General features: G+C 36.6%; 1 protein-coding gene across 1 annotated transcript in view; it reads right to left on the reverse strand.

Moving 5' to 3' along the window:
• The window catches only part of PARPBP (PARP1 binding protein), a gene marked incomplete at both ends in the record, with an annotated part of 48899 nt that overhangs the window by 20918 nt on the left and 11010 nt on the right, over positions 1-16971 (reverse strand). Inside the window, 3 exons of the mRNA XM_084261122.1 lie at positions 213-396; positions 14275-14429; positions 16561-16731. Coding sequence (XP_084117248.1) covers positions 213-396; positions 14275-14429; positions 16561-16731 — 510 coding nt within the window. The remainder of the gene's footprint in view (positions 1-212; positions 397-14274; positions 14430-16560; positions 16732-16971) is intronic.

Raw genomic sequence — 16971 nt, forward strand, 5'->3', positions numbered from 1 at the left:
ATCCATACTGTAATCCTCAGATATATCTTTCAACCAGTTTAAATCCACAGCATAGAGGAAACAACATTGCTCTGTGCTGTTAGGAAAGATAATACCCTATATAGAGTCCTTCAAAAAAAAAAAAAAAAAAAAAAAAAAGAAAGAAAACCAGCATAGGATTTGCTTCCTTGTAAAGCTAAATAGAGTAAAAAGAACAAAAGAAGTGCCATTACCCGTGCTGGACTGACTCCAGTAGTGCTAGCAGTCAAGACTTCATGTTGTGAATCGATAATATTTTTAATCTTCAAATCCAAATCTTGTACAACTTCCTCTACTGCCTGACAGAAAGGATCCCCATTGCTTCGGCCTTTTATCAAATGCATCTTCACTGTTGACAGAATTCGCCCCCCTGCAATTCTGAAAATAGGCACAGGGTCATCTCCACATTAATCTTGGCAGCACTTTAGTATACCTATTAGTGTTGAACATAGCCAGTCTTCACAGTTAATCAAAACTCTTCAGAGAGCAGCTTTGATCTTTTAAATCAAACAGCAGTGTAGAAGTATTGTCCAACATAATAGTTTGAAAAAAAAAAAAAAGATTATAAAGAAAGGTAATGAATTCAGCATTTAGCAATATTCTGATCTGCAACAACAAACTAACTTCTCAATGAAAGTTCAAAGAAAAGTACTTTCTTTAAACCTACAGTTACTTTTTGCTCATAAGCTGTTAAGTGTAAACAAAATGTTTCACTGGAACTTCCAATTTAACAGTTTATTAGATTTTCAAATCTTTTGTGCTTCATGAAAGTGCTTCAAAATATCAATCTGCTTTCAATTGTATTTAAGTAGATATTAATTCGACTGAATGAACATCACTGATTGCCATAAAGGCACACACTATTAATCTCTCTTTTCATCAACTAGAAAAAATGCAAACAGAAAAGAACATAATAGTTTAATTATTAAACGCCTGCAGTTTGACATCAGCAACATATACAATTGAGTCTGATATTGGGGCTTTATTTCAACTCTTCTTATAGAAAGACAAAAAGGTACTTGTGAGTGCACCTAAACTATGTTTAGACAGTTAAATTCATGGTCCTGTAGCTTAAATCATCCACACTGCATGTATGATATACTACTTTTGGGATCGCTTTTGGAATAGAACTACCAGGTCTCTCCACAGCAAAACTCTTGAGTGATTAGCAGTTACAGTTGTACAGATGATGCTCCAATAGGCAGTATTGAGAGAATTACACCATGTGTTGCTCCCTCAGACTTGCAAGATCCTCATATTCTATAAAAATGGAAATATAACAGGCTGCCAAGGTAGTTCACATTATCCCAAGAAAGTAAAAAAAAAAAAGGGGGGGGGGGGGGGAATATAACTCTGTTTTTGAAAAATCACAAGAAAACCCCACGATCTTATGTCCAAAAAATGGCTACAGGGACTGAGGGTCCTTGATAGACCCCAGAACTAGTGACTAAGTAGATGTAGTTGCAATTGCAACAACTCCACTAGCTACTAATTAATAAAATAAAATAAAATAAAATAAAATAAAATAAAATAATATTAATAAAATAAAGCTTATAAAAGAATGAGCCAAGCCACACCAGAACAGAAAAGCCAAGTGTTAGGAATGAATTGCTCATTTTGCAAGTGTAATGTGTGGTGAGTAGGTGCAAAAGCCATATGGAGTAACGAAGGTACAAAACACTCACTAACCATGTGGCACTACTTTGACTAAACCTAGTTCATTGTCAGAGTTCAATCAGCTAGGGCATCACAAATCTCTCAGAGACGATCAAAACCAATACTGAGATGGTAAATGTGTCTTGACTGCTTCAATAAAGACTTAATCAAAGGCAGAATAAACCCCTTGAGTTAAAAGCTTAATACTTTTGTCCAGTCCTGCGCAAAACTTGAATCGAAAGACTATGCTTTACCATTGCTTGAATTTAGGCAAATAAATTTAAAAAAAAGCCTTACAAGAATCACTCAGCTCTCCTACATCCTTATGCATCTCTTCCAAAAAGCTTTTTGAAGTTGCATGCTGTTTAGAAACTTTATCAATCCCCCCGTCTTCTCAGAACATGAACCCATCATCCAGACTGACAAAGTTGATTATAATCAAGATTACCCTCACCCTATTAAGCAATCATTTATCTTCTGTTTAAGATCTTAGGTATTTAAGGACTTCATTATTTCTTTGTGTCACTTTGTCTTCAATTTTCTTTTCTTTCTGCTTGTTTTCCTCAAGTTTTTCAGAGCATGGTAGTTTATAATTTTAGCTCCAAATTATAGGGTTGTGGTTTTTTAATTGCTTCCCCTGCCCTTTTAATTTTTCACAGTTATCAGCTGAAAGAGACTCAGGGGAAGTATAATAAACATTTTGTCTACTCTTACAGGACATATATTAATTGCCAGTGTCAGAGATGAGATCTTGCGCTTGTAGACCCTTCTTTTGAAGTTGTACAATCACATTTCATATCCTTAAAGTAACGTAGATTCTCTGTGGTGACAGCAGAGATCCAAAAAACTTACATGAAAACAAGCAATAAAAACCTCAGCCTTTCAGTCACCATGTTTTTGACAAAAATTTCAAATAAGGCTAGATATGCTTACAATGCTAAGTTCAGTTATGAGACTGATTTCCTGTCAGATTTTTGTAAGTTTTATAAAGCCTAAATTTGTCAGGCAAAAGCAGCACAAGTAGCAAGAAGAACTGTTCATTCTTAACTCCTGTTCAAAGAAGTTTTCCTTTGCAGTCAATCTGCTTCATGATCATTGCAATAATCTGTCTTCTCTTTTCAGCTAACCTAGTTTTTTTGGGGTTTTTTTTACACACTTTAAGAAACACAAGCCGCTTTCCTCCAACACCTAATAAGTGGACAGAATGACCAACCCTAAAAAAAAGGGCAGCCTGATAAATCTTGCCTTTAACAGCAGAAATACTAAATTTTTACTTTCTCCCCACACCTTCCCAAGACATAGGGTTATAGTCCAAAGGAGAAATACAGCATGGTGAGTGTAACCTAGTATCAGTCTGTCTAGATCACACACCATTAGTTTTAACTATACTATGGATTGTCTAAACAATTCTGTATTTATTCCCACACTGCTATCAACAACTATGGTAGAATTTTTAGCTATGCATATGATGCTGCAGATCACAACCCTGCCAAAAAACACCCCAAAGCAATGATAATAGCTTGATTACTCCAAGTGACATATCCAAGAGTGAGATGATGACTAATTTTTCAGCTTCCTCTATGCTTATTGGTTTGCTTCATGGTCCGACCTACTTACCCTCAAAGGACACCAAGCAAATTGAAAGAAAAGGTATACTTTGTACACATTGAATTCTGAAGATGAATTTTAAAATTCTAGTTGGGGGAACCTCCATCAAATTAAACTCTGCCTATCTACATTCATACAAAATATAAAATAAGTGTGCATGGCTAGGTAAGAATAGGAATTGAGTGAGAAGAAGACTAGTTTGTTCATATTGTTTCTTGCTTTGAAGGGAACTGGGCCAGAGACCTTGTTTTTCTGGCTTATTCTGACTGAACAAAACTCCTGTAAGTAACTTCAAGTTTTCTGACTTGAAACTTTTTTTTCTTTTTTTCCCCACATCAAAACCAAATATTTCCATGCATTTCTCAGATTTAACTTTCACAGATTAAAGACTATTCAAATCACATTCAATTTGCAGGTTTGATTAAACAGGAAAACTTGTACTTTGCAGAAATTTAAACACAATGTATTCATTTAGCCAAAAGAAAAGTCACCAGGTAAAGTCTCTCTGCACACAGGTCAAGAAACATCCAGATCTTAGAAAGGATAGTTAAAAAAACAAAAGAGAGAAAGAAAAAAATAAAAGAAAAGACAAAATATGCTGGTGTACCTCTGCTCCAAAACCCACAATTCAGTCTAACCACAAGAGAATGAAAAGTTCAAGGACAAAACAAACAAACAAAAAATCATCCACTAAGTCGTCAAGAGGTAAGAAGAGAACACTGCTGAAGAAAAGTTCTGTCTCAGAGATGCATATGGGAACTGTAGCCAAGTCTCCTGATGCTTCTTGCCAAGCTGCTTTATTTCCCTCAGCCTTAAACTGACCCTTTCCAAAATAATACCCTCAAATGAGAAAAGCATTGTATTAAATTAGTAGTACCTGTTCCATAAATACTGTGCTGAACTGATAAATCCAAGACAAACAGGTGAAGGGATTGATTTGTCTTTGAAAGCCAGGTTCTGTTATTTCCATCTACAGGTATACTGAATTTATCTACATCATGATAATTTCCACACCCTTTACATAGATATGCATGTATGCAAGCTGGAAGAAAAAGTATTATGATACATATAGCACAGGGCATCAGTCAAAATAACCTTGCCCTTTCATTTAAATGCTGGGCTCTGTCACTCAATTACCTGTAGCTTTTCACTGAAGAGTGTGTGTGTGGGGCGGGCAGAGGGGAACAACCAACTATGATAAAAACATTTTCTAGTTTATATTTTACCTCTACTACCAAATGCCAACTACGGATATTTGCTACTAGAAGTAAAGTTCATACAATCTCTTTTTCTCCCCATATTTGTCCTTTTCCAGGAAAAGAGAGTTCCAGCCTACCATCAGTCAGTAAACTGGAGTAAGGAAAAAGTTTATTCATACTTCGACTAGAGTTGATATAAGACAAAATGCTGATCTAACTTGTATGGATTATTACTGAAACACTGTGTCATAGCTTATGCCACTTTACACCAGGATGTGAGACAACAAAATGAATTATGCTGTGTGATTTTTTTTAGTAGTGTTGAATATATTTATAAAATAGTTAATCCACCTTATTTGTGCTATTTCATTAATATTTCAAAGCTTACTACAGAATGCCCTAATTAACCATGTCTAGCAGTTTCAAAAAGTGCAGTCAAGCCAGTCTCAGTAGGAGAGATACTCTTTTAATCTCTTTCTATATGCCACCTAGACCACAAACGAAGATGGCAAGGGCTCTGTCCATGTTTAAAGTCTCCTTTTTGTGATAAAAATCCCTTTCCCAGAAAAGACAATTCACCAGATCAAATAACAACTTAAAAAAATAACCATTCTGAAGATGAAACTATAAATTAATTCAACAATAAATATAATAGCTTTACTTAAAACAGTCAAGTTACTTGAGCAACTTTATATCCACTAGTAGGACTTCATTGTTATGGAAGGTTAAAAGGATTAATTAAAAGCATGAAGATAAAATGCAACTTGGGGCTTTCTGACTGGGTTTTTGTGGTGGGGGTTTTTTGTGTTTGTGGAATTGGTTAGTATTTGGGTTGGTTTGGGTTTGTTTTGTTTTGTTTTTTTTACAAAAAAAAAAAAGAGACTCTATGCCAGATAGTTCTGATATTACCCTTTTATAGGTTTCTAATCTGTAGAAAATCACTTGAACTGTAATGAACTTTAAAATATGTTGCGTTGTTCTAGAAAAAAAAAAATATACCTTGCAGTTCCCAACAGCTAAGAGGGCAGTACAGGTTTGATTTCAGAAAGGAATTATAAGGGCAAGGTTATCTGTCTTCATGTAATTTTTACAGCAACAGAAGTTCAGAAATTTAAATCCCCTTAAATTTTGAAATAGGAACAAGAAGCCTAATAGAATTCAAGAATGAACTCGATATATAAAACAATGCAATTGCATTTGTCTAAAGCAATATAGAACTGGAGAGACCTTTTTTCTTTCCGGTCGTTGTGCCTGTTGACAAGCTTTCTCTGACGTTTCATTCAGAGCATAGGCTGCTGACATGAAATACTCTGAGATAAAGTGCTTCATTCTCACATCTATGGTTGTTTTAAATCGTATCAAAAGAGGACTCTTATCAAAGCCAGTCAGAAAAACATCTCTCAGTTCTCACTATGACAGATGTAAAATACAATTTTTTTTAATACTATGATCTTCTGTTCAGAATCACAAGCAACAAAACTTCTTTGTTTAAAGAGTACAAACTGAAAGAAACCTCAACTAGAAAACCCACTGCTATCTTTATCTAGGGTAGAAATAACTAAAGAAAATCCATCAGAGTAATTACAAACACTAAAAATAACCCAAAACCTTTTAGAAACAATCATCTTCTATGGTCTGGCTCAGAATGTTCAGACACAAAAGCCTGTGTAACAGTTTATCAGACTCAGCAAAGTCCAAATGTGGTCATCAACACCTCTGTCTAGTACTCCATAGTAGTTCATAGCAGAAGAGACCTAGAACCAAGCACTCCTACCCTTCTTTGATGGTCTGCACTATTCTTTACTTGCATCAGCAGCTGGATAGGATCCAGCAAATACTACAATCTTTCATTACATTATGTCAATTTACTCTTTTATTTCCTATCCACAAACCCCAGGACTGCCAGGTGGGTAAGGGGAAAATATATGATTGTACAACCGAAGACTAAGTTAACAGATGCATCTCAGGCACCTGAACCAGCAACCTCCAAACGTTTATCTTTTACAGACAATGTTCATATACCTGTTTTTACGTTGGGTTTCTTGAGTTGGGTTTGGGTTTTTGTTTTATTTTAAATTAACAAGTCCCCAAACATTTTAGATCAACTGACAAAAGGTTATCTTCAGCATGAAACAGCAGTAAGAGAGTAGGCAGTTGAGGTGGGTTCATCTCACCTGTCTTGCAGCCAGAGAAAAACAGATGTCTACATGAACATAAAATAAATCACTTGCTAAAAATGCCTTACTTTTGCATCAGTGCCTCTAAAGGGAATTTTAAAAAAATAGAACAATGCAAAACTCCACCAACAAAGCACCGTATAAATCATATCTTCTGTCACTGGCTGCTTCAACAAAAATATTCTCATATCCTGTGTCCACTTCAACCCTTTTGCTTTACATCATCTGTGTTCCAAACCTATTTCTATCTCATTGTCCTTATCAAACCATCTTTTCTTATGTTGAGGTAATTAATTTATATGAAACTAACTGCATGCTTTGTCTATTTTGTTCATGTGTTGAAAATTATCACATAAACAAGCTCCTCTGCCTACCTAAAATCTGTATGACATTGGCAAGAACTATTCTTACAGAACTGCGGTGTTAGCGTGCAAAGTTAATATGATGCAGAAGTACTTCATTTTCTGGAAATACATCTTTTGTGGAAAAGATTAAAGTAGAATACAGATTTAAAAAGTTGAGAATATGGACAATATTCAAAACCTGATAAAAAGCAGAACAGACTCCTGAAGCCTATTCCAAGAACAGAAAAGAATATATCAAAATTCTATTATACCAAAGTCAACATTTTTCCTCATTCATTTCAACTTCTCCAGAGTAAAAAAAATAGACGACAAAAATACAGCAATCCAACTCACACAGTGGGAACTGTGTTGTAGTGATAGGAGAAGGGGCAATGGCTTCAAGCTGAAAGAGAGTAGGTTTACATTAGACATTAGGAAGAACTTCTTTACTATGATGGTGGTCAGGCACTGGAACAGGTTGCCCAGAGAGGCTGTGGAAGCCCCATCCCTGGAAGTGTTTAAGGCCAGGTTAGAAGAGGCTTTGGGCAACCTGATCCAGTGAAGGGTGTCCCTGCCCACGGCAGAGGGATGGAAACTAGATGATCTTTGAGGTCCCTTCAAACGCGAAGCATTCTGTGATTCTTAAAACAGATCACAAACACCTTGCAGTCCTGGTTTGGGAATACTGCATAACTGGAGCACTTGAGATACCATACTTCAACCATGATGTCTTAAGTTAGACTTACCCTCAAAAGATAAGCCTTTTCAACCAAAGTCTTCTATTTTATTGCAAATACAATTTAAAAAACTATTAAGTTTTTTAAATTATTTAATTCTAAATATATTTTAAAACATTCTCAACATTAAGTATAATTAAGTGTAACTTACTTCAAAGTTATGTTAAAGTACATTAGTCTGAAGTGGCAAGCATTTCAAGGGAAATTTTTTTACAAGTCTGGTTTAAAGAATTTTTGTCCTTATAAAATAACTACTTTCTTACATAAAACTATCTGATATTTCTGTATTTTTTCTAAATGCAGGAACATTTTTTATTAAGTCACAAGCACAATATGTTAACACGGTAGAATGTAATGTAGTCTTAATTTGGGTCATTCTATATAATCAGTAACTTTCACTGTAAATATTTAAAACCCAAAAAATTCCTCATATCAACAGTGCTGTAAGTTGAATAACTAAGGTTGGAGTCTTTAAATTCTCAGTACTCTATTGAGAAACAGCACATTATATATACCATAAAACTGTGTAAAGATATTTATCCAGTAAAATACAATATAAAGCAAGTCAGAAGGAATATAAACGCCTCATGGTTGCAGAACTACAGCTCCACTGGAATTACCACGACATGGTGGGATGGGTGTCAGTGATCCACACAAGGTTTATGCACAGCTGGGTCTGCTGTTCACTAACAAGGAAGAACTGGTCAGGGACATGGAGAAAAAAATAGCATTAAAAATATAAAAAAAAAAAATCAATGGCAGCCTTGGCTGTGGCAATCAAGAGGTAGCAGAGTTCGAGATCCTAGGGCAGAGAGGAAAGCAAGTTACCAGAGTACAGACTGTGACTTCAGCAGAGCAGATTTTAGCTTATTCGGTGAACTGGTGGAACATGGAACTCCACATGAGAATGTCAAACTGGCAAAGCAGCTCAGGAAAGCTGGCACATTATTAATGACAGAAAATTACAAGCAGAACAGTCCATTGCAATACTCAAAACACGTAGACATATCAGTAAACCAACTTGGCTACACAGTGAACTGATGACAGAGTTTCAATGCAAAAAGGCATCCCACAGGATGGTAAATAACATCCAGGTTACAAGGAAACAGTCTAGAAACATTGCCTAAGCATTTCGGGATATTTTCAGGAAAGCCAAAGCTCAGGTGGGGTTGAGACTTGCAAGGAATGTTAAAAGGAGCTTCACCTACTGCTTCTGTATTAAAAGTCTGAACAAAGAAAATGAGGGACCTTTGGCTGAAAGGCAGGTTTTGCAAGAGCAGACAGAAAAAACTGAGGCGACCCAACTGTTGCCTTTCCCTCAGTCTTCACCAACATGGTATCCCAGGCCTCTGATTAGACAAAGCTTTCAGATAAGAGCTACCAGCATTAAGTAAGGAACAAGATAGGGTTTACTTTACAGAACTGAGCCCGTTTAAATCCATAGAACCAAATGTACTGCATCCAAGAGCAGTAATAGAATTCTGCACCATCTTTGAAAGGTCATAGTGATCAGGGGAGGTCCCTGACAAATTGAGTAAAGCAAATGTCTGCAGAAAAAGACCAAAAGGACAATTTGGGGAACCACAGGTTTATCAGCCTCACTTTGTTTCCTGAAAAAATAATGCAAACACTCCTCCAGTAAAACATTTCTGGGCATGTGAAGGATATGGTGGTGACTGTTAACAGTAAGGATGGATTTATCAAATCTAAGTTATGCCTGACCAATCTGTTTGCCTCCTGTAATAAAATGACTGGCATTGCAGACCAGGGAGAATGGTGAATGCCATTTCCCTTGATTGTAGCAAGGTTTTCAACACTGTCAGAAAACACTTTCAGCCTATAAGTTTGGATGTTACAGTCTGGACTAACAGACAACTAGACCTGTTAAAAATTGGTTGGATGATGAGGCTCAGAAGGTTGCCAACATGTACTGTATCTGGAGGCCAGTAACAAATGGAGTACCACAGGGGCCTACCCTAGAACCTGTTTTTCTTTTAAATATCTTTGGCAGTGACTCAGTGATAAAAATACATGCTCATAACTTTGCAGATGACACCAAATCGGATGGAACAGTCAATATGCTTGAGGACAGAGCTGCCATGCAGAAATACTTAAACAGATGGAAGGAATGGGCTGGCAGGAACTATATGAAATTCAACAGGACATACAAAGTCTTGGAAAGTGACAACCCCTTACAATGATACAGGCTGGAGAGCAGCTCTGTGTAAAAGAACCTGGGAGTCTTGGTTCATGTTCAGCAAGCAAACTGTGAGCCAGGAGTGTGCCTTGGCAACAAAAAAGGCCAACAGTATCCTTGGCTGCATCAACAGTAGCATAGCCAGTAGTCTGAGGAATGTGATTATCCTTCTCTAATCAGCACTGGTTGGACCAAATTTAAAAAACTCCATCCAGTTTTGGGCCCCCCAGTCCAGGAAAGACATTGATAAACTAGAGCAAGTTCAGCAGAGGGCTGCCAAGATGGTCAGGGAGACATGCCCTGTGAGAAGCAAAGGGAACAGCTTGTTCAGTCTGGAGAGAAGACTTCAGGGGGATCTACTAGCAGCTTTCCAATACATACAAGAAGGTAATCAAGAAGATGGGGCCAGGCTCCTCATGTCAGCAGTTAGTGGAAAAGAGTTAACAGGCATAAATTGAAAGAAGATAGGTCCCTACTCAATATAAGGAAAACAACTGCTCACCATGAGGACACTCAAGCAGTGGAACAGGCTACCAAGAGGGAGACTGTGCAGTCTCCATCCTTGGATGATTTCAAAGCCTCACTTGACATATTAACCTAGTCTGACCCCCATAATTGGCCCTGCTTTGAGCAGGGTGTTGAGCCAAAGACTTCCTGATGCTTCTTTCAACTTCAATTATTTTATGATCCTAAGTTTAATGAGTCCTATAGACAATGCTTTGAACACACTTCCACAGCTTTCCTACAACTTTAGAACACAACACTCCAGAGCTGCATGAGCATTATCCAGTTAACTCAAATATTCAGTAGAAGACCAGATAACGTCATATGTTTTCTCTCCCAAAACACTACTGCATATCCAGATGCAATCAGTTTCACAAAAGCAACACGTAACAATTAGCATTTTCCCTGTGAAGGGAAAGCCTAATGCACTAATCCATCTGCATGATCAAGTCAAGCTGTATAACTTCTACAACTGACGGTAGAAGATTGCTCAGGGACCTGAAGACCCACTCCAAAGCATCCCACACTCTCACATGTGTTGAGCAGCAATACAGCCAACGTTAAACAGGGACTAATGTGAGCTGTGCAATAGTGTCACCTAGTGGTCAGTGCTCGCAGCAAAGTTAGGCCCAGCTCAAGAAGAAAATTTTCACCCATCCACAACTTTGCTACTCCACAGAATTGGTGGGAGCTTTTAAATATATGTGTACTTCTATATACACACTCCACACCCCACACCCCCCCCCATACGAATCAACAGGTGTAGTCACCAGTAAGACAAATGCCTTTACATCATTCAGTTTTAAGTCACACACATCTTGTACAAACTTGAAAAAAGCCATTCCTGAAATTCTTTGCAGATGCAAGAACCATAACTGTATGGCCTAAAAGAGAAGGTTTTTGAGGATAATGGATTATTATTGCAATTTTTCATTTATAAAAACAGACAAGTTTCCAGATCCTTGGCGTATAATAATCACCTACTTCACTGACAAATACAACATTGGTATGTTTCTTCTTCAAGACGCAGGCATAAGTAGCAGATCATCCAAGCTATTTACTGCATAAATGTTGTCCAAATCTTCTATGTACAGAATCTGTAAACAGTTTCAGGCTTATGTGTTTTACAGTATCCCCAAACATTAAGGAATGTTCATGCTACTGATTCTTGAAAGAGTAGTGATTTCTTCTAAACTTAGACATCTGGAGAATCAGAAGAGGCAAACCTGAACTATTTCAAAGTTCCAGAGATTTTTAAGAGTGTTCCTTCTGTCTAGTGAATAATGCCATGAAACTAACAAAGTTGGTTATATCTTTCCATTTCTCTATCAGGTCTGCTTACACTTTTTGTCATCTTTGAATCAAATTTGAATCATTAAATTTACACTTGGACAGCTTTCCTTTCCCTCATTTCATCTACTGTTCACTTTCTTAGCTGAATGATTTGGGGATGACACACACATTTTTATTATTCGCAATCGGTTAGAAGATACTTGATTGCACAGTATCTCCTACTATGTTCAATAGTAGTAGGAGGGCTACGAAGATGATTAAGGGCCTGGAGCATCTCCCCTATGAGGAAAGGCTGAGTGAGCTGGGACTGCTCAGCCTAGAGAAAAGAAAACTAAGCGGGGACCATATTAACATTTGTAAGTATCTCAAGTATGGGATGCAGGGGGAAATGGCCGGCCCCTTTGTCTGTGGAGACAGGACAAGGGGCAATGGCTGCAAGTTGGAGCACAGGAAGTTCTGCACCAACATGCGGAAGAACTTTTTCACAGTGAGGGTGACAGAGCCCTGGGACAGGCTGCCCAGGGAGGTGGTGGAGTCTCCATCTCTGGAGATATTCAAGACCCATCTGGACGCCTATCTGTGCAATATGAGCTGGGGAGCTGCTTTGGCAGGGGGGTTGGACCCAATGATCTCTCGAGTTCCCTTCCAACCCCTATGATTCTGTGATTCTCAAGCACATCCCATCATTGCTCAACATCTTCATTACAGTTTCTAGGTTTCCAATGCAAAGAAACTTGACTGAGGCAGATGAAAACCTCTTTTCAAGATGTGTTCCACAATGACCTGGCATTTATTTGGCTACATTGTATTTTGTGAAAGTTCAAGTTTCATAAGGTCTTTGGTGTAACAAGATCAAACTGAAATAATAAGATGTCTAATCATTAAATAAACAACCAAAAATACTGCATTTCTCTTAGGACACAGCAAATACTGAAACCTGGTTTCTGCAGCTTGGCTAGTCTCTACGTTAGAGAAACTCCACCACTGCAGGATTAGTTATCTACTTCACTCTTGAGATTTCTCACCAGGCATCTAAAGACTAAGCAACTGAAACATCTGCTGCATTGTTGCTTTTTTTCCTCCGCTGTTTAGACTGCAGGAATAACAGAAGTTGAGAAATACCTTGTGTAAAATTACATCTTCTGGAATTTACAACTGCCACATCACAGGCAGGACATGCAGACAGTCCTTGCTCATAAGGCATACCAAACTTTTAAAAAATATTATCTTATTGTCCACCAATGTTGTGAACCTTACAGATTCAAAGTGGTGTACTAGTCCCATAACATTTGAGAACTTCAGTATAACAATGAAAATCCTTTCAAAGACAGCCAAGTGATTTTGTTCACATGCCTTAAGCAGAAGGGTAACAAAGATGGAGCATTTTATGTTATGCTCTACTGAGCTGTATGTACCTGAAAAAAAAATGGCCTTTTCACCTAAAAAGTAAGTTCATGCACATAAATGATGAAAAAGAGAAATGGAAAATAAATGTACAGTGCCAGGTAAGATTTAAATAAAGCACAGATTAGATGGCAAGTCAAGAGTTCTCTTTAATTACCAACACAAATAGCACCTCTCTAGCATCCAGGATGTTAAAATGAAACAATAAAAAACAGAATTAAAAAGTAAAATAAAACCTGAAAACAACTTCAGCAATACTTCCTGCTTTCAGCTTCAATGAACAGTAATTTAAATAATGGTTATGATTTGTTTATAACATTTTGCTTTCAATCATGTGGGTTAGAGTCAATTCAAACTAAAAAAAAAAAAAGATTCTTTAGTATGAAGAACAGAACTATTACAGCTGATTTGCTAAAAATTTGTATAGAAGAATTACTGAATAGTAACAAAAAAATACTAACTTCTATAATGATCAAGAAAATTATTCTACTCTTTGTACTAACTGCCACTTACCAAACCAATTCCTGTGCCACACTTACACTTCTCTGGTAATGTCCTGTTCATAAGCCTGCTAAAAGACTAACTTCAGGTATCCAAAAACATTCAAATATCACTGACTTCAACAGACCACCCCCCATCCCCCCAGGAAATAAGTCTTAGGCTTTGCTTTTGTAGGTAAAAAGAAGATAAAATAACAACAAAATAAGCAATGTCACCATTTGTCAAGCACAGTAAAAGACTTCTTCATATTGGGTTATATACAATGAAGTTACAAAAAGGAAGTAGTTAATGAGCAAATACCACCAAAGAACATATCAGTTTATGTACCTACCAGAGCCACAAGACTGTGGTTTTTGGAAATTCATTTGAGACTAAGAACTGACCAAAAAGCCACACATACTTAGATTTGGTAAAAATTTAATTCAAAGAGTAACCTCAAAAATATATAAGCTTACTTCAACTAGTTGTTGTTCAAATATTTGTATTTTCTAATAGTATTTATGTTTTAATATTTCAGAATAAATATTTATATAAGTAATCTGTATTTTTCTTTTACTCCTCCTCAAGACACATGCACAAGAAGAAAAAAAAAAAGATATGTTCAACAAAACCAGAATGTAACAGAAAATTTATTACCTTGGATTTGAGATTTCACCAATAATTTCTTGCAGCTTGTCAAGAAAATTAACAAAGTCTGAAAGCCCTTTTACATGGGCTCTCAAAGGATCAAATAATGAAGATGCACAGCCTCTTCCTCCAAGTTCTACAGTTCGTATAAAAGACGTTGCCATCTATTAGGAGAAACATTCAGAAATATGACACTACAGACATACACAAAATGTACACATGTGGAAATGAGCCTCTCCTACAGATTTGCAAACAGTGTATAACAGCTGGTTGATAGCAGAAATTATTTAACTGAAATCAGTATCTCTTAATGGCAACCTTTGTACATCTCACCATAAATATCCGCAAGCTCAATACTAAATAGCACAGCAGTATTAAAAAAAACACACACAGGCCAAAACAAAAGTGACCCAGCTAATTTGATATTTACATTGGCCTTTTGACAGCTTAGAAAAAACAAGAGTATAGAAATTGTCTTTGTTGCTGCTGTTAAAATGATCATGCTGACCTCACAAAGACTACTCATATTCAGACGGCTTTCAATGACCCAAGAACAATTTTAACACAAGCATGTAAACTTCTACTTCAGAAGAATATGTATTTTCAGAGGTTCAAGCAAAAATAATGTATGCTCAATGCTTCTGAAAATGACAGTTACAGCTTCTGTCATCACAGGTACCCAGTTCCAAAAGTTTCCATATATTTTTAAATGCCATAAAAAACATTGAAAAAAGATGTTCTAAAAGCAGTACCCAACAGATTTTAAGGCAGCAATCAGAATAAAAAGATTTGTTTTCACCTTTCTGGAGATCTGCTAAGATGACCACCCAATACACTTGACACACATGCATTAATATTAATGTGACATATAAATCTTAATTTCAGACTATACAGCTAAATCATAAAGCTCTTAGGACTGGAAAGAGTACAACTGGAATTACTCTAGTAAAGAAAGTAAACCTGCCAGTATTCCTGCCTTTGTGCTAAAGATTTCCTGTGGATCAAGTACAGTTCATAGGATCTTGCCTTCCCAATGGAAAATATTCTGGCTTTGCAGGATTTCTACAAGACACAGATGCCAGAAAAGAAGACTTCTTTACACGGTAGAGAAGTTTCCCCTCTGGCAACTGCGAAGAAGGGGTAATAAATCCAGTCCAAACATTTTTTTTTTTTTATATATAAAATGTTAACAGAGCATTAGGGGCTAAAATAATTAATCCTGGAATTGAGATTTCACAAATTTTCCATATTTATTCAACCATAAAAAAAACCTGAGAATGCAGCTGCTTCAGTGACTGTTACATACCCATACTGTTTTTCCTTGGTCTGCTGTTGTCTGTGCTGAGGCCACTGTGCATGCAAAATTTGTTTATTTTGAATACAAGGGCTTACAGTGGTTCTTTGGGGAAAGAATTCTTACTCATCTTATTCCAACTATTTTTTTGATGGCTCTATGCTGACTATAACTACACTAAGAGCAAATGCACCTCACATACCAAACTAGATTCTTTAGCAGCAAACCTCTGGAAGCACTGCACATGGATGTTATGGTTTTTTATATTCCTGTACAAGGGCTTTGAGGAAAAAGTATTCCACTGTCTCAGGTGGGTTCTTTTTCCCAGCCCAGTGCCTTTGAGAATAAAATAAACAGAAATGGCCCATATCAATCACATCTTGAGGAGTATTTCAAGACTGATCAAGCTGCAAATGACTAGAAAGCATTACTATCCCCAAATTCTCAAAGCTGGAAAAAATGTAGTACTGTCCTTCCAAATTTGGGTCTCTGTTCCAGTGTACATTTCAAAAGGCAGAGTTTTATCATCAGGCTACTCTAAAAAAAGCAATTTGCACATACAAATACTTTAGGTTCCAGATGTCCCACATCTGTGTGGCTAACACACAGAAAAAAAAAAAGGGGTTACTATTTAACCAAAATACTTAGAACACTTTAAAATTAAAATGAATTGTAGCACATTGCTAATGGCTTGATTTTGTTAATGCTAATACTGCTTTATGATATTTAAACTTTTTCAGGATTTCAATCACTGTTTGGGATGAACAGTTTCAATGCCTAGGTTGGTTTTTTTCCAACATCACAATTTAGAGCTCTAGAGGTACACGCATTTCTTCATGTAGAATCTCTGTTGTGTCCTTTTAACCTAAAAACACATTTATGGTGGCATTTGACTTGACTTGCGAATGTCAGTCTTGCATATGATATTAAAGCAACATGTTACATTTATAGATCTATTTCATCACCTCTGATCTACAGCAAGTTTCATTTAACACACATACCAGGAAAATGGACATTTTTCTCTTCTGTGAAGCATGTTTTATGTTAGTGAAGGCTTCTCTACCAAGTCCTCTATCAGGAACATTAAGAATATGAGCCACTGCCAGATCATCCTTAGAATTCACCAAAAGGCTTAAATATGAACAAACACACTTCTTTGCCAGGATTGTTACCTGTATAATAAAGAATCACATAAATTTGTTATCCTGCTGCTAAATTACGATCCTTTTTTTAAAAGCTAATTATATATGTACTGATATGATTTCTGGAAGAGTAAGAATTTTACCTGGCATAACTTCAAGCTTCATGTATGGGGATTCTGGAAGTATTGACCTAAGCAAGCATGTGAAAATTACATATACTGTACTTAAATGTTCACAGAATATTTGAGGGTTCGATACTTAGCTTTTAAA

This window comes from Gallinula chloropus (genome assembly GCF_964237585.1).
Source record: "Gallinula chloropus genome assembly, chromosome: 1".
Classification (NCBI taxonomy): domain Eukaryota; kingdom Metazoa; phylum Chordata; class Aves; order Gruiformes; family Rallidae; genus Gallinula; species Gallinula chloropus.